This window comes from Salmo salar, chromosome 17, assembly GCF_965601325.2.
Source record: "Salmo salar chromosome 17, fSalSal1, whole genome shotgun sequence".
NCBI lineage: Eukaryota > Metazoa > Chordata > Actinopteri > Salmoniformes > Salmonidae > Salmo > Salmo salar.
The window spans coordinates 72,629,294-72,649,023 of NC_138307.1; the positions used below are offsets into that span (position 1 = coordinate 72,629,294).

Below are 19,730 nucleotides of genomic sequence, written 5' to 3' on the forward strand. Positions count from 1 at the left end.
TACACTCAATCATAGGACCTACTGAAGAGATGAGTCTTCAGTAAAGACTTAAAGGTTGAGACCGAGTCTGCGTCTCTCACATGGGTAGGCAGACCATTCCATAAAAATGGAGCTCTATAGGAGAAAGCCCTGCCTCCAGCTGTTTGCTTAGAAATTCTAGGGACAATTAGGAGGCCTGTGTCTTGTGACCGTAGCGTACGTGTAGGTATGTACGGCAGGACCAAATCGGAAAAATAGGTAGGAGCAAGCCCATGTAATGCTTTGTAGGTTAGCAGTAAAACCTTAATCAGACCTTGCCTTAACAGGAAGCCAGTGTAGGGAGGCTAGCACTGGAGTAATATGATCACATTTTTTTGTTCTAGTCAGGATTCTAGCAGCCGTATTTAGCACTATCTGAAGTTTATTATTTAGCCATATTACAACCTATGTGTTGTGATAGTTGAGTTGTTTGCTCTATAAGATGTTAGTTCATATGCCTTGACATGTATGCCTAAGGCCGAGGCAATAAGAATACACCGTGACAGAATAAATTCAACCACACCTTTGTTTCATCATTTTCAGACCACTAAACAACTATTGATTTAGAACCACGTTACCCGCAAGTATAAAAAAATAAACAGGAGCTGCCTTCACTATTCCAGCACCATTTAATCTTCAACATTTTAACATCAAATCCCCTATGCTTAGTCTAATACAGTGACAACTAATATACCAAAATATACCAAAAACGATTTAGTCCAATCAATGTCCAATAAATATAATCTCACTGTGTTCTTTGGGACCTTCAATGGTGCAGAAATGTGTTGGTATCCTTCCCTATATCTGTGCCTCGACACAATCCTGTCTCAGAGCTCTACAGACAATTCCTTTGATATCATGAATTGGTTTTTGCTCTGACATGCACTGTCAACTGTGGGACCTGATATAGACAGGTTTGTACCTTTCCAAATCATGTCCAATCAATTGAATTTACAACAGGTGGATGATCAATGAAAACAGGATGCACCTGAGCTCAAAATGAGTCTCGTATCAAAGGGTCTGAATACTTGTGTAAATAAGGTATTAATATTTTTTATATTCAACAAATGTGAAGAAAAAAATCTTGCTTTGTCGTTATGGGGTATTGTGTGTGCAGATGTCGTTTTGTGCCGTCTGCTTTGCATAATATAAGGAATGCAAAATTATTTGTACTTTTAATTTTGATAGTATATTTAGACCATTACTCATGGACTATTTTACTGGGTGACTTTCACTTGTAGGTGTGGACTCATCTAGTGGGCTGGACACTTGACGTTTTTACCATCAGAAGCCAGAGGTTGAGGGTAAATGGGTGCCTGTCAGGGGAGCTGGCGTCATCAACAGGCTCACCTCTGGGACTTCCTCTCGCCACTCCGATATATACTGTATATTCTGTCGTAGCCACTACACTCTTAGAAAAAAGGGTTCCAAAAGGGTTGTTTGGCTGTCCCCATAGAATAACTATTTTTGATTCAAAGTAGAACCCTTTTTGGTTCCAGATAGAACTCTTTTGGGCTCCATGTAGGACCTCCCAAAAGGGTTCTACCTGGAACCAAAAGGGTTCTTCAAAAAATGTTCCTATGGGGACAGCTGAAGAACCCTTTTTGGATCTAGATCTCACCTTTTTTTCCCTAAGAGTGTACGAGAACCAACTCAACCTGTTGTTTGTGGACGACTCAGTAATAGTCCTTCATGCAGTTAAAACTGATGATGATTTTGTACATTCATGCGACAGTTTATTCTTGTTCTAGCTGGTCTGACTAGCATGGTGTAGCTGGTTTTGCTAGTGACAGGCCTTCAGTGTATTTTGGACAATGGTGACAAGCCTTCATTCACTGTGTTTTCGACACAGGTGACAAACCTTCACTGGATTTTGGACACATACAAGCTTACAATGGTGATGCTGTTATACTGGTGACGAAGCTGGTCAAGCTGGTCTGACCACGTCCAACAGTTTGGGTAGTCGTATTTAGTATTATTTCTAACCCCGGCAGTCATTCTGGATGCATATTGTGTGAGAAGAAAAGTTCAAAATTGTTGATATCCCCACTCTGGCTGGATTCTGATAGGAATTAAACATCCCTTTTCAAGCTAGCATGACGTGACTTGATTCTGGTGACTGGCTTATTTTGGTCACCATCAAAAACACAGTGAAGTCTGGTCATCACAAAAACACAACAAAGAGACCACGGAAACACAGCGAAGGCTGGTCACCAGCATCGTCAACAGTCTCGTCCTGGTCTAGGCTGTTTTTCTCAGCAGAGGAGGCTGCCATCTTTATGCATGTGAATACTCTACACTTCAATTGTTGATCACACAGCGCTTGTGATTTACTGTAGGTTGACACAGCAAACGTACAGGCCTAAAGAAAGTCTACACCTCCATTTTGTTGTGTTACAAAGTGGGATTGAAAAATATGTAATTGTATAGTTTTTGTCATTTATCTACACAAAATACTCCATGAATACTCCATAATGTCAAAGTAAAAAAAACTAATCTGAAATGTTTTACAAATTAATAACCATTAATGAACTAAAATATAGTTGTTGCGTAAGTAGTTCAAAAGTAAAATGTGGCTTAACAAATCACATAAGTTATATGGACTCACTCTGTGTGAAATAATAGGGGGCTGACCCTTCCTCTGTCCCCCATACATACAGTGGCGGATTTAGGTATAGGCGACATGGGCAGCCGCCCAGGGAGGCATCTTGCCGGGGGCGGCACTAAGACAACACTAAGACACATCTACATTGGTTGGTTACCAAGAAGACAGTGAATGTTCCTGAGTGGCCAAGTTACAGTTTTGAGTTAAGTCTGCTTGGAAATCTGTGGCAACACTTGCAAATTGCCGTCTAGCCATGATCCACAACACCTTTACATAAACTATATAACATAGTGGGGCCTAACCCAAACCACGAAAACCACCCCCAGACCATTATTTCTCCTCCACCAAACTTTACAGTTGGCAATATGCATTCGGGCAGGTAACTCTCTCCTGGCATCCGCCAAACCCAGATTCATCCTTCAGACTGCCACCTCAATTACCTCGACTAACCTGTGCTACACATTGACTATGTACCGGTACCCCCTCTATATAGCCTCACTACTGTTATTTTACTGCTGCTCTTTAATTATTTATTATTTTTATTTTTTACTTATCCATTTTTTACTTAATACTTATTTATTTCAACTAGTTTGTTGGTTAAGGGCTTGTAATTAAGCATTTCACTGTAAGGTGAACAGGAAGAACCACTGTGGACCGCCACGACATCCAGATACCCACTGGTCCAGTGTTTTAGAACCTGGACACGTTTAGAACCTGGACAAAAGTTTATTTGAAAAGCTTACGAGTCCAGCAGACATGTAAAATACAACCATACAATACATTATTCAAAAAGGTACCAAAAAGTACAGTAAAAATAACACTTCCCTCTCAGGGGGGTGAAAACTTATATAATCGAGGTACATTTGTGTTTTATTTTGCATTCATTTCAAAGTATATTAGATTTCTTTCACTTTGACACTACAGAGTATTTTGTGTAGGTTGTTGACGATAAAATTGTCATTATATTGCTATTATATCCGTTTTAATCTTACTTTGTGAATACAATCTGAAGAAATCCAAGGTGGGTGTGGACTTTCTATAGGCACTGTATTTCAAAATGTAAACAGAGAAAACGTGAGAAGAACAAAGGAACTCTCCTCTCCCCTCTCCCAGACACCGGACACCATCAAGTCTTCGGTAAACAGCTGGAACAGGAAGCCATCATTGCTGACAGCTGTGTGCAGGGCTATAAAAGCGCAAAGTCTTCCAATGGGACAATTGAAGTCTGGTGTACAACCAAACGTATACTGTAGATCTACATAGACATCATGAGAGCCACTGCAGCCGTCCTATTGGTCCTCTGTCTCCTGACCATCAGTCATGGTAAGTTACCATCATCTGAAACATGCTTGATCAACTTGGAGTTGAAGTTTTTCTTGGTATACTCTACTCATATGTCTTTGTCTCCATAGCATGGGACTGTCAGGAGGTAGTAAACATCAAGAATCTGATGCAGATCGATGCAGGACTGGGGCAAGTGGTTGCTACGGACACAAGTCAAATCCCCTACTACCTGGTAGGTGATAAATGGATCCGTCTGCCTGGTTCCCTGAAGCATATCACTGTAGGACCAGCAGGGATCTGGGGTGTCAACAAGGACTATGCAATCTACAAGTATGTGGCCGGTAACTGGGTTCAAGCTGCAGGTAAGTGGAGAGCATTACTCAATATTTATCCAGAGGACACCTGCTTATTAGCTTTCCTGAAACCATCAGGCTGTTGAAAAAACGATTGATATTTTAAATTGTAACTTGTAGGTAATTTGGCAGTACTCACAGATATGTGCTCCTTGTTTGCTTGTCCGTCCGTCTGTCTGTCTTTGTGGTCTTCAGGCCTTCTGAAACAGTTGGATGCTGGAGGTAACCAGTTTGTTGTGGGGGCTAACATGGACGATACTCCATTTTGTCTGACAAGTAGTGCCACAGTTGGCTACAAGGGTCCAGGCTCACCCCTTCCATGGACAGGATTGCCAGGAGCTGTGAAGTACTACAGCTGCGGACCCTTTGGGTGCTGGGCAGTCAACAAGAATGATGATATTTTCTTAATGAGTGTAAGATCTGGGAAAGAGTGTGAGAGCTGGAGTAGAGTAGTAGAGGATGGAGAGTGTCAGTTATTTTAAAACTGTTTCATATTATAACTGTTGAAATTGTCCTAAAACCCTGATTGAATCTGTTTGTTTCCAGCTGAATCAAGACTGCCAAAACAACGGGTGGAGTCACATTGATGGCAAGCTTTCCATGATTGAGGTGGCAACTGATGGTAGTGTCTTTGGGGTCAACTCTGCGGGTAGTGTTTATACCAGGTAAGGTTGCTACTGAACTATGTGTATGGTCCACCACCCCCCCCCCCCAACAGTATTAACTTGAAAATGACTTGTAATAATAACTTAGAATAATAATGGTATACCTTTAATTATAACTCTGATCCTTACAGTACATGCTATGTGAATCTCCTTACACAAAAACTAAAATATTGTAGGTACATAAATAAAATCAGTTAAATATAATCAGATCTAAACTTATAGGACTTATTAAGAAATGTGTAGACAGTGTATGATAAAATATGTAAAAGTTGGATGTCCTGTAAAGCTACAGTTTGGGATAAAAAACAACAACTTCCCAGACACCCCACCACTTGTTCTGGTAAACAGCTGAGGAATGTAGTTAGAGAAATGTAACCACTCTCACATTCATACATGGAGCTACGGATGCAAAGACACAACAATTTTTTTATTTAAAAAAAAAAAATGTTTATATTTTCTTTTAAAGCTAAACATTGTTTGTTTACAATAACATTGTTTACAAACAATTGAGTAAAAGCTTACATTTTGGCTTCTAATGTGGTTGAATAAAGCTCAAGATGCAGAAGTTATATTCTTCAAAAATCTATGGCTATATTTAATTATTAAAGTCCAAAAATGGATGTACTTAAAAAAAATGGATAAGCTTTAAAACATGAACCCCAACCCTTTCTTCAACACAGAGACGGCATCACAGCCAGTAAACCAGAGGGCACCGGATGGAGCAATATCCCAATGGGCATGCTCATGGGCCACGTGACCTACGACCTGGGCCGTCTTTGGGTCGTCTCCAAGTCTGGCGGCACCATGGTGTGCACACATTAGCCTCTTCTCTGTAGCTGAAGGCCGTTCGGGATCTGTCTAAAGTTCACTTGCGAACTCATTGATCTCTCTTTCTGGAAAAGCCTTTAGTTCATTAGTTCATAAAAATCCTTCATTTTAAAACCTATTGCTCTACCTATTATTTTCAGTTCTTCAATTATCTTATTGCCATTTAAAAAAATATCAATGAAGATGTTATATTTTCTTGACCACTCCTTGATTAACACTTCAATAGATCTTTGCCATGGAGGCTATTTAAGTGTAGTGTAAACTAGGGCATGGTCATGTTGCTCACAATCCACATGGGTTTTGCTGTGCTTCAGAGGTCATCAATAGGATTGGATGGAATCCTTGTCATTGTTTATTATCTCATTATATAATCATTTCCTGCAAAAATAAAGCATTCATTTTGAAACTATTGTAATTTCTGTGTTATTGTTTTTTTTTATGATATTGAACAGAGGGATTTTAGGTTGCTCTGCCAGTGGTGATTTTAGCATCGAAATCTTGGTGGGGCAAACTCAACCAATTTTTTTTTAGATACATGCCAGCAAAGCCACTGCACAACACAAACTGCCCACAAACTGTTAGGCCCTACATAAAGCTATCCCAACAGCAGAGCTTCCTTTCAGCACCATGGAGAGAATCCTTACCACCACTACACCTAGCTCTCAGCGGAGCCTGGCAACCTGGTCTCAGAGTATTTAGTATTATTCTGTACGTAAATCCGATCCACTCAATTTAGTATGATATGTTACATTTTGTATGGGATGTATTCATTTGTGGATGTCCATTACCATTTAGTATGATATGTTACGAATTACAATTGGTAGTATATGTTAAAAATGTGCAAAGCGTACAATGTGTTACATATTCTGGTTAGGTGGCTAACGTTAGCTAGCAGACTAATGTTAGCTAGGCTAGGTTAGGGATTAAGTTTAGGAGTTAGGTTAAAGGGTTAAGATTAGGGGAACGGTTAGCTAAAAGGTTTAAGGTTAGGCGAAGGGTTAGCTAACATGTTCAGTAGTTTTAAAGTACCTAATAAATAGTAAGTAGTTGAAGTTGCTAATTAGCTAAATTGCTAAAGCTAGCCGTGATGAGATTCAAACGCGTTATACGCCCACCCATCCACCCAGACTTAAGTAATCATATGTCATACCAAACCTAACATATCATACTCATTTGAGTGTCCCAGACTTACGTTTATGAGACCAGGCTGAGCCTCGTCTGGCAGCAATACAGTTCATTCGGCCTAATTTACTGCATTTTTAAAAACATAGCTGATATGGCTGATTTGCTTAAATAAATATGGTTTACATTGATTCCTTGTGGATTTGTGTAACTTGATAAGAATCACTATCTGCTTCAATAATAGTGAATGCCGACATGAGTTTAGACTTTGAACCATACACAAACATTATTACATTCATGTTCAGTAAATGAATCATGTTTGTTCTGATCATTAGCAAACGAGCTGCGACGAGGTAGGCCTATTCCTTCAGTACTTTCAAAATGGACACTGACTGAAATTCAGATGTTAGTTCAGATAAATTCAGCAATGTGCTGAGGCCTTAAAATGGTGTAAAATAGTCATTTGTTTGAGAAATTGAAGTAATAGCATTTCTAAGGTATTTGAATAACGCGCCCCGGGATTCCACTGGCTGTTACGTAGGTGGGACGAAATCGTCCCACTGGCCCTAGAGAGGTTAATACCTTTACTCTTCTTTAAATCACCACACACACACACAGAGAGAGAGAGAGAGAGAGAGAGAGAGAGAGAGACGGTTAGCCTACCATTTGAAGTATTTTATTAGGCCTTTGTGGTCTAAAAAGGAAGGAAAATACAATCACGAGGATGCACTTTTATAGGCAATATACCGACTCTCAGACAGCGCATTGAGCAAACAAAACAACACTTGCAAAATCAACTGGAATTACATGGGTCTATAAACAAACTTTTTGTTGAAAATAAATATTTGAATGGAAAGAGACTGTCACTGGCAAACATGGTTACAGACCCAACAACATTGTATAGTGTCCCCTCCTCATGGAGAAAAACACCTGAGCTAATTATAATACACAAAGTAAGCAAAACAATTAAATGCATAAGTCAAAAATTACCTAAAATTATGAACAATATACTAATGAGATAGACCTATATAAGCAACATAACAATTGAGATGTACAAAATACAGCATAAGGGAACAATGAGCGGATAAGAGGGAAGCCATCATTTTGATTAAGACATTAATGAGCGAGTTTAAATGGACGTAGTTGATATGCCTATTTGTTTCAGCACTTTTGAAATGGACAGCAACAGAATGGGCCGTTCTTACAGTATTCTCCCTATACACCAAGTCAGAACCGTAGGATAAATAACAGGGGCATATAAGCAGACAATAAAAGCTCCTACAATATTCAATGATGACAGTTCTCTAAAACTGGCTATTGGCTACAGGTGCACCACCCGTCAGAACATTCAGCTAAGTTTTGAGGGGGAGAGGGAACAAGTTCTTATGGTGACACATGGGCTACCGGCATACTACACAACATACAGTAAGTGTTACTTTCTCAGCTACAGTTTACATATCTCCCTGGCATACTACATAATTTATGCAGCAGTTTACAATAAATATTTTTGGACTCACCATTGTTGTGCTGTGCTCACTTGAACAGGAAGGTGGCATGGCAGTCCCTCTTGTGGGCAAACTTTGTCATCATGAAACTTTGTCATCAAAGTCTGGCATTCTCTGGATGAAGTCATGCTGGATTGGTGCATGGCCAATGATTTCAACCTTTTCTGGCCCATAGTGTTGCGTGTGAATGTTTATCCTTTTAAGCTTGATAATGAGACCCTTTCAGAAAGATGTTTTCAAACCTTAAACCTAGACTTGGACCACACACCATCTCCACCGAATAGCAGGCAGGGAAAGCAAAATAGTGATTGCTTTGCGGCACTTGCAATTAGCCACTGATTCCTTCCAAACCACTCATTGTTGAATTTGTGATTTTCAACTTGTCGTGTAATGTTTATGTCCAGTGGCCGATGAGCAAAGAGATGTTTTATTTATAATTTATCTTCATATGACAAGGATTGGAAAGTATTTCCCAGTAGATTGTCAATGTGATTCATGATGATGAATGCTTGTCTTGCTAGCTAGCATGCTAGCTAAGATTTGGAAAGTATGATGTTGACATGATCAGTCCAATCAAATTTACGGTATAACGTAGCCTACAGTGTCGCCTGAAACCGCATTTTATGAATGCGGTTTCATGTGCTTCCATAGACGGCAGCATAAGAGTTCTGTATTTCTATCCAAGTCTGTACCCAAACAATTCGAGCTTCTACTTCTAAAAATGCACCTTTCCAGAAACAAGTCTCTCACTGTTGCCGCTTGCTATAGACCACACTCTGCCCCCAGCTGTGCCCTCGACACCATATGTGAATTCATTGCCCCCCATCTATCTTCTGAGCTCGTGCTACTAGGTGACCTAAACTGGGACATGCTTAACACCCCGGCCATTCTACAACCTAAGCTTGATGCTCTCAATCTCACACAAATTATCAATGAACCTACCAGGTACAACCTCAAATCCGTAAACACGGGCACCCTCATAGACATCATCCTAACTAACTCGTCGTCCAAATACACCTCTGCTGTTTTCTATCTCAGCGATCACTGCCTCATTGACTGCATCCGTAATGGGTCTGCGACCAAACGACCACCCCTCATCACTGTCAAACGCTCCCTAAAACACTTCTGCGAGCAGGCCTTTCCAATCGGCCTGACCGGGGTATCCTGGAATGACATTGACCTCATCCCGTCAGTAGAGGATGCCTGGTTATTCTTTAAAAGTGCCTTCCTCACCATCTTAAATAAGCATGCCCCATTCAAAAAATGTAGAACTAGGAATAGATATAGTCCTTGGTTCACTTCAGACCTGTCTGCCCTTGACCAGCACAAAAGCATCCTGTGGCGTTCTGCATTAGCATCGAACAGCCCCTGTGATATGTAACTTTTCAGGGAAGTTAGGAACAAATATACACAGGCAGTTAGGAATGCTAAGACTAGCTTTTTCAAACAGAAATTTGCATCCTGTAGTACAAACTCAAAAAAGTTCTGGGACACTGTAAAGTCCATGGAGAATAAGAGCACCTCCTCCCAGCTGCCCACTGCTCTGAGGCTAGGAAACACTGTTACCACCGATAAATCCACTATAATTGAGAATTTCAACAAGCATTTCTCTACGGCTGGCCATGCTTTCCACCTGGCTATCGCTACCCCGGTCAACTGCCCGGCACCCTCCACAGCAACCCGCCAAAGCCCCCACCATTTCTCCTTCACCCAAATCCAGATAGCTGATGCTCTGAAAGAGCTGCAAAATCTGGACCCCTACAAATCAGCCGGGCTTGACAATCTGGACACTATCTTTGTAAAATTATCTGCTGAAATTGTTGCAACCCCTATTACTAGCCTGTTCAACCTCTCTTTCGTATCGTCTGAGATTCCCAAAGATTGGAAAGCTGCCACGGTCATCCCCCTCTTCAAAGGGGGTGACACTCTAGACCCAAACTGCTACAGACCTATATCTATCCTACCCTGTCTTTCTAAGGTCTTCGAAAGCGAAGTTAACAAACAGATTACCGACCATTTTGAATCCCACCGTACCTTCTCCGCTATGCAATCTGGTTTCAGAGCTGGTCATGGGTGCACCTCAGCCATCGATAAGAGACATTACTGTGCAGCCGTATACATCGACCTGGCCAAGGCATTCGACTCTGTCAATCACCACATTCTTATTGGCAGACTCGACAGCCTTGGTTTCTCAAATGATTGCCTCGTCTGGTTTACCAACTACTTCTCTGATAGAGTTCAGTGTGTCAAATTGGAGGACCTGTTGTCCGGACCTCTGGCAGTCTCTATGGGGGTGCCATAGGGTTCAATTCTCGGGCTGACTCTCTTCTCTGTATACATCAATGATTTCGCTCTTGCTGCTGGTGATTCTCTGATCCATCTCTACGAATAAGACACTAATCTGTATACTTCTGGCCCCTCTTTGGACACTGTGTTAATTAACCTCCAGACGAGCTTCAATGCCATGCAACTCTCCTTCCGTGGCCTCCAACTGCTCTTAAATGCAAGAAAAACTAAATGCATGCTATTCAATCGATCACTGCCCGCACCAACCACCCGTCCAGCATCACTACTCTGGACGGCTCTGACTTAGAATACGTGGACAACTACAAATACCTGGGTGTCTGGTTAGACTGTAAACTCTCCTTCCAGACTCACATTAAGCATCTCCAATCCAAAATGAAATCTAGAATTGGCTTCCTATATCGCAACAAAGCATCCTTCACTCATGCTGCCAAACATACCCTCGTAAAACTGACCATCCTACCGATCCTCGACTTCGGCGATGTCATCTATAAAATAGCCTCCAACACTCTACTCAACAAATTGGATGCAGTCTATCACAGTGCCATCCGTTTTGTCACCAAAGCCCCATACACTACCCACCACTGCGACCTGTACGCTCTCGTTGGTTGGCCCTCGCTTCATACATGTCGCCAAACCCACTGGCTACAGGTTATCTAGTCTCTGCTAGGTTAAGCCCCGCCTTATCTCAGCTCACTGGTCACCATAGCAGCAACCCACTCGTAGCACGGGCTCCAGCAGGTATATTTCACTGGTCACCCCCAAAGCCAATTCCTCCTTTGGTCGCCTTTCCTTCCAGTTCTCTGCTGCCAGTGACTGGAACGAACTGCAAAAATTACTGAAGCTGGAGACTCATATCTCCCTCACTAGCTTTATGCACCAGCTGTCAGAGCAGCTCACAGATCACTGCACCTGTACATAGCCCATCTGTAAACAGCCCATCTATCTACCTCATCCCCTTACTGTATTTATTTTATTTATCTTGCTCCTTTGCACCCCAGTATCTCTACTTGCACATTCATCTTCTGCACATCTACCATTCCAGTGTTTAATTGCTATATTGTAATTACTTCGCCACCATGGCCTATTTATTGCCTTATCTCCCTTATCTTACCTCATTTGCACTCACTGTATATAGACTTTTTGTTTTCTTTTTTTGTACTGTATTATTAACTGTATGTTTTGTTTATTCCATGTGTAACTCTGTGTTGTTGTATGTGTCGAATTGCTATGCTTTATCTTGGCCAGATCGCAGTTGCAAATGAGAACTTGTTCTCAACTTGCCTACCTGGTTAAATAAAGGTCAAATAAAGATATAAAAATATTCCTGCCTAATGAGCGGGCCGGCCCTGCTTAGAGGGTAGGTACTGCGGTAAAAGAAAGATATTCATAATTAAGACAAGCACACAACTCAGAATGGAGTCTATTTCATAAAAATAAAGCAGTAATCATTTGTAGCTCAAACCCTTCAGACTTTATAGACGTTTTTGTGAGAAGAACCGTTTTCAGGGTCTGCCCTGGTCTCACAAGCACTGCTCTAGCTCAGCCCCCGTTAGTCACACAGACATATGGTTGGTCTCAATAGATGCAGAATAAATAGACTCATGCAATGCAGCTCAAACACTCAATTTTTCAAAGGGGTTGGAAGCACTAAATCACGGAAATTATATTGTGGGATTCAAGGCATTTTGAACACATGAACCCCACCTCTTTCTTCAACACAGAGTCAGCATCACAGCCAGTAAACCAGAGGGCACTGGATGGAGCAATGTCTAAATGTGCAGGGATTGACGGTAAGGATTGTCCTATTGCCTCCTGGGGAAAGTGAACTGACCAGTCAAGCAAGTTAAGCCTGCTCTGAGGTAGCCCCACTGCTCTGAGGTAGCCCCACTGCTCTGAGGTAGCCCCACTGCTCTGAGTTAGCCCCACTGCTCTGAGGTAGCATCATTGGGCCGGTGATATAAAAAAGTGAATTCAAGCCAACTGAAACTAACTCCAGTAGTCCTAACCTAAAACAAATCTTTCTGGTTCCTCTACATTTAAGTGTAGTGAAAGACAGACAATGTATGGCAGTCAGGCTAGTTGAGCCTGTTCTGAGATTTCTTTTACATAACAACCAAAATACATGAGTCCACCCCTATGTGTAGTTAAAAGGCACTTCTGAGTATAAACAGCTCATTTACATTTTCAGGCAAGTGATCCAATCTTCAGGTAACCAAAAAAATACTCCTGACTTGCTCTATGGGCAGGTGCCTTTCAGACTTTAATGTAAATCCTTGATGTGCATGAAGCACGTGACCTACGACCTGTGTCGTCTTTGGGTCGTCTCCACGTCTGGCTTCACAATGCAGTGCACACATTGAGAATAATTAGTAGTGGGCAAAAACATCCATCATTCTGTATGAGCAAGGCACTTGAGAATGCAATCCTTGTCATAGCTCATCATCTCTCATATTACATCATGATCATAGCCCGATCTACCATCAGTGTGCAATAACTAGGCACTCAGTCAAGGTTCAAATGTTCATAGTTCAATCTTAGATGAGCAATCAGCATCCCATAACTAGGCAGCATAATAGGCATCCCATAACTACTCATCAATCAATGTTCAAATAGTTAGGTCGCAGACACGACATAAACACCTTACATAAATGTACACTTTAAAACATTTCACTTGAAAAAAGTCCAGTGAGCTTCGATATGGCTGTAGTTAAAATTGGGTAATTGTTCAGCAGACATGGAATACTCCATCAACCCAATGATTTCTGCTCAGTGTAAAACATTTTTGAACTTAAATATTGAAGTTTGCCTTTGCAACACAGATAGCTGAGTGGATCAAACAAGAGAGTATAATTTGCTGAGACTGACAACTTTAGAATACTCTGTTGGCTGAAAATACATGTCTCATTAAAATATTTCCCAGTCTGCTACCACTGAAATAACAGCCAAGTCTTGTCAATGTTGATATACCCTGTATGGTTGTGATGTCACGCCCTGACCTTAGAGAGACGTTTATTTTCCTCTAGTTTGGTTAGGTCAGGGTGTGATGTGGGGTGGGCAATCTAGTTTGTCTATTTCTTTGTGTTGAGCTGAGTATGGTTCCTAATCAGAGGCAGCTGTCTATCGTTGTCTCTGATTAGGAATCATACTTAGGCAGCCCTTTTTCCCCCCACCTTTAGTTGTGGGATCTTGTTTTTGTGTAGCTGCCTTTGAGCAGCCCCAGAACGTCACGTTTTCGGTTTGCTCCTGTTTGTTGTTTTGGTGAATTTCATTTTCATTAAAAAGATGTGGAATTCCATGCACGCTGTGCCTTGGTTTATTTATGATCTTGAGTTCGAAGATAGCGATTGTGACTTGTGGTTAAATAAAAAGCAACAGATTTGGTTTCCTTCCCTGTTTCGGCAGCCTCCCTGAATCTCCATCCGACACTCTAAAATGTAGATGACTGCCTTTAGCAAATTCTCTTCTTACCAGTGATAAACAAATAATTCACCAGATTTGTCAGTTGTGTTTGATCTGATCAAATGCCACTTGTCAAAACAACAGGGTTCTTGGCGCATATGCAGTTGATAATGTGTTAGTTAAAAAAGAATACAAGTAATCTGAGTACATTAGCTTTTCAATGGATCACAAACTGTTTCTGCATATTGATAAAAAAATAAATAATTGTACTATCAATGGAACTAACAGAAATTGTGAAAACGGGTTTGCCCTGTCTACACTAGTGAGATTGTTGTATCTGTTTATCTGGTCTGTGGTTACTCAGGCCAGGTTTCATAGAAGCCAGAGTCTTGTCGTGCCTGGAGAAATAGTTATAACATTCCATTTCAACATGATACTGATATGAGAGATTGACAAAACAGCGTTGCGTTTCCCTTTAAGTTGCAGCAGTATCAGTTAGGTAGCAGGGCAGTAGCAGTTAGGTAGCGGGGCCGTATTAGTTAGGTAGCGAAGCTGCAGCAGTTAGGTAGCGGCGCTCCAACAGTTAGGTAGCGGGGCTGCAGCAGTTAGGTAGCAGGGCTGCAGCAGTTAGGTAGCGGGGCTGCAGCAGTTAGGTAGCGGGGCCGTATTAGTTAGGTAGCGGGGCTGCAGTAGAAGTTAGGTAGCAGGGCAGTAGCAGTTAGGTAGCGGGGCTGCAGCAGTTAGGTAGCAGGGCTGCAGCAGTTAGGTAGCGGGGCTGCAGCAGTTAGGTAGCGGGGCAGTATTAGTTAGGGAGCGGTGCTGCAGCAGTTTGGTAGCCGGGCTGCTGCAGTTAAGTAGCGGGGCTGCAGTAGAAGTTAGGTAACGAGGTCTTTCACCTATCCATTAATTGTCTGTATTTACCCTAACCATTAAAGAAGAACCAGAAAAGCCTGTCTCGGTCCAGCCTCCCATCAACTCTTTGATAAACAGGTGGAACAGGAAGCCATCATTGCTTTTAAAGCTATGTGCCGGGCTATTAAAGCGCAAAGCCCTGCAATGGGACGATTGAAGTCTGGTGTAAAATCTCAATTTATACTGTAGATCTACAGAGACCATGAGAGCCGCTGCAGCCGTCCTATTGGTCCTCTGTCTCCTGACCATCAGTCACGGTAAGTTACCATCATCTGAAACATGCTTGATGAACTTGGAATTGATCAAGATTTTATTGGTGCAATCTACTCATATGTCTTTGACTCTATAGCATGGGACAATCAGGAGCTAGTGGACATCAAGAATCTGATGCAGATTGATGTAGGACTGGGCAAGTGGTTGCAACGGACACAAGTAAAATTTCCTACTACCCGGTAGGTGATAATTGGGTCTGCCTGTCTGGTTCCCTGAATCATATCACTGTAGGACCAGCAGGGATCTGGGGTATCAACAAGGCAGACTCAATTCACAAGTGTGTGGCCAGTAACTGGGTGCAAGCTGCAGGTAAGTGGAGAGCACTGCTCAATATTTATCCAGAGGACACCTGCTTCTTAGCTTTCCTGATACCATCAGGGTGTTGAAAAAATGATTAATGTTTTACAATTTTAACATGTAAGTCATTTGGCAGAATTCACAGATACGTGCTCCCGTTTGCTTGTCTGTCCGTCTGTCTTTGTTGTCTTCAGGCCTTCTGAAGCAGGTGGATGCTGGAGGTGTTCAGTTTATTGTTGGACGATACTCCATACTGTCGGACACGCACAAGGGACCAGACACCCCTTCCATGGACAAGAGTGCCAGGAAGTATGAAGTACTACAGTTGTGGACCCTTTGGCTGCTGGGCAGTGAACAAGAATGATGATATCTACTTAATTAGTGTAAGATCTGGGAAAGAGTGTGAGAGCTGGAGTAGAGTAGTAGAGGATGAAGAGTGTCAGTTATTTTAAAACTGTTTCATATTATAACTGTTGAAATTGTCCTAAAACACTGATTGAATCTGTTTGTTTCCAGCTGAATCAAGACTGCCTAAACAACGGGTGGAGTCCCATTGACGGCAAGCTTTTTATGATTGAGGTGGCAACTGATGGTAGTGGGGTCAATTTTTTGGGTGATATTTATACTAGGTAAGGTTGTGTTAGGTTCTGAACAAACAGAGTAAAAACTCACGAAAAGCTCAAACTAAGTTCATTCACCCACTGGGTTAAACAACTGCAAAATACAAAAACATGATTGCACATACACATATATTTTTGTCCTCCTACTAGCCGGAATCAACTCCTTGCACATCTAGACAGCCAATACATCTCTGTTGCTAGTCAAGAACTTGTTTGGTTCCTCTCACTGGTGTAGTCATGGCCCCGCCTGACGCTAAAACCTTTGTGGTCTGTTCCTTCTCACTCCATCTGACCTGTGACCTGGGCCGAATTCCTCTCTCCTCCTTAATCCACACCTGTCCTCCCTTATCTGTGACTGAAACCAGACATTTGCCCTGTGCTTCCCCCCTTAGGATACATGAGATTCAACAATAACATGTTTGACAGAATGTAAACTTTCTTCATTTCCATGTCTCAGTCAACAATTTTCCATACACCTACAGTACCAGTCAAAAGTTAGGACACAACTACTCATTCAAGGGTTTTTTCTTTAGTTTTACTATTTTCTACATTGTAGAATAATAGTGAAGACATCAAAACTGTGAAATAACACATATGGAATCGTGTAGTTACCAAAAAATGTTAAACAAATCAAAATATATTTTAGATTCTTCAACGTAGTATCACATAGTGATCCAAGATGGCGTAGCAGTGCAGACGTGTTTGTCGTTGTCCTGTGTAAATTGTCTTTTTTCGTCTTTTGTATATATTTCAATCTCTTTTTCCATTTTTAAATTAAATATACCTTCCGGCAACCCGCCTCACCCAATGTGATACCGATCCGCTATTTTTTTTAGACCTTACAGCTAGAACCTCCATCAGAAGATAGCCATCAGATGCTAGCCAGCTAATTAGCTACCAGCTATTTAGTCATTGTTAGCCACTGCTAGCGGCCTTTACCTCTAGCTCAGACACCAGCCGCTTTTACCCTGGATAAAACCCGCCAGTCTGCTCAGTGCAATATCAACCCTGAGAATTATTGGACTGCTTTTCTCCACCATTACTCCATTACTGGACCATTACTCCAGATCACCACAGCTAGCTAGCTGCTACCGAGTGGCCCAGCCCCGAAGCTAGCCTTTGAGCCAGGCCCATCTCCCGGCCTGCTCAGTGGACCCTATGATCACTCGGCTACACAGCTGATGCCCCCCGGACTCTTCACTAACACGACTAGAAGCCACTACATCGCCGGATTCCTGCCGTAAGCTCTGGACCTTTGCATCGGATCATCGCAACTAGCTAGCTGCTACCGAGTGGCTAACGCCTTTGTCCCGAAGCTAGTACAAGTTAGCCCCGAGCCAGGCGCATCTCCCGGCTAGCAAACAAAATTACTCCAGCTACAATACCTCTTTAACCAATTCACCTGGACCCTTTGTCGACACGGAGCCCCGCCGATCCATCACGTCTGGTCTGCCGACGTAATTCAGTCCGATGTTCCCTCAACCGCCCTTTGTCGGATGTCGGTTCTGCTAGCACCGGCCTGCTAACCTTTATGAACGCTGTGTCTCCTGCTTGTTAGCGTAGTAACGACTTCCCTGTTTCATTTATTTCTGTTCACTGGACCCTATGATATCTGGCTTCATAGCTGATGCCTGCTGGACTGTTCATTAATTACGGTACTCCATTTTGTTTATCTGTCGGCCCCAGACTTCGAACTCAGGCCCTGTGTGTAGTTAACTGACCCTCTCTGCCCATTCATCGCCATTTTACCTGTTGTTGTTGTCTTAGCTGATTAGCTGTTGCTGTCTTACTCATTGTTGTCTTAGCTAGCTCACCCAATCAACACCTGTGATTGCTTTATGCCTCGCTTTATGTCTCTCTCTAATGTCAATATGCCTTGTATACTGTTGTTTAGGGTAGTTATCATTGTTTTATTTTACTGCGGAGCCCCTATCCCCACTCAACATGACTCAGATACCGCTTTTGCCCCACCTCCCACAAATAGGGTGACCTCAACTAGCATAACTAGCGCCTCCAGAGATGCAACCTCTTATTGTCACTCAATGCCTAGGTTTACCTCCACTGTACCCGCACCCTACCAAACCCCTGTCTGTACATTATGCCCTGAATCTTTTCTACCACACCCAGAAATCTGCTCCTTTTATTCTCTGTCCCCAATGCACTAGACGACCAGATTTGATAGCCTTTAGCTGTAAATCATATCAAATGTTTTTATATAGCCCTTCTTACATCAGCTGATATCTCAAAGTGCTGAACAGAAACCCAGCCTAAAACCCCAAATAGCAAGCAAAGCAGGTGTAGAAGCACGGTGGCTAGGAAAAACTCCCTAGAAAGGCCAAAACCTAGGAAGAAACCTAGAGGAACCAGGCTATGAGGGGTGGCCAGTCCTCTTCTGGCTGTGCCGGGTGGAGATTATAACAGAACAAGGCCAAGATGTTCAAATGTTCATAAATGACCAGCACGGTCAAATAATAATAATCACAGTAGTTGTCGAGGGTGCAACAAGTCAGCACCTCAAGACTAAATGTCAGTTGGCTTTTCATAGCCGATCATTGAGAGTATCTCTACCGCTCCTGCTGTCTGTAGCGAGTTGAGAACAGCAGGTCTGGGACAGGTAGCACGTCCAGTGAACAGGTCAGGGTTCCATAGCCCCAGGCAGAACAGTTGAAACTGGAGCAGCAGCACGGCCAGGTGGACTGGGGACAGCAAGGAGTCATCATGCCAGGTAGTCCTGAGGCATGGTCCTAGGGCTCAGGTCCTCCGAGAGAGAGAATTAGAGAGAGCATACTTAAATTCACACAGGACACCGGATAAGAGAAATACTGCAGATATAACAGACTGGCCCTAGCCCCCCGACACACAAACTACTGCAGCATAAATACTGGAGGCTGAGACAGGAGGGGTCAGGAGACACTGTGGCCCCATCCAATGATACCCCCGGACAGGGCCAAACAGGCAGGATATAACCCCACCCACTTTGCCAAAGCACAGCCCCCACACCACTAGAGGGATAACTTCAACCACCAACTTACCATCCTGAGACAAGGCCGAGTATAGCCCACAAAGATCTCTGGCACGGCACAACCCAAGGGGGGCCGCCAACCCAGACAGGAAGACCACGTCAGTGACTCAACCCACTTAAGTGACGCACCCCTCCTAGGGACGGCATGGAAGAACACCAATAAGCCAGTGACTCAGCCCCTGTACTAGGGTTAGAGGCAGAGAATCCCAGTGGAGAGAGGGGAACTGGCCAGGCAGAGACAGCAAGGGCGGTTCGTTGCTCCAGAGCTTTTCCGTTCACCTTCACACTCCTGGGCCATACTACACTCAATCATAGGACCTACTGAAGAGATGAGTCTTCAGTAAAGACTTAAAGGTTGAGACCGAGTCTGCGTCTCTCACATGGGTAGGCAGACCATTCCATAAAAATGGAGCTCTATAGGAGAAAGCTCTGCCTCCAGCTGTTTGCTTAGAAATTCTAGGGACAATTAGGAGGCCTGTGTCTTGTGACCGTAGCGTACGTGTAGGTATGTACTGCAGGA

The 19,730-nt window shown here is 42.7% G+C and overlaps 1 protein-coding gene across 1 annotated transcript in view; it reads left to right on the forward strand.

Moving 5' to 3' along the window:
* ll (leukolectin protein) overlaps positions 1–6,168 on the forward strand; it is a 40,459-nt gene extending 34,291 nt beyond the window's left edge. Inside the window, 1 exon segment of the mRNA NM_001159373.1 lies at positions 5,606–6,168. Within this exon segment, the coding sequence (NP_001152845.1) occupies positions 5,606–5,747 (142 nt within the window). The 3' untranslated portion in view covers positions 5,748–6,168.
* Positions 6,169–19,730: the final 13,562 nt, after the last annotated feature.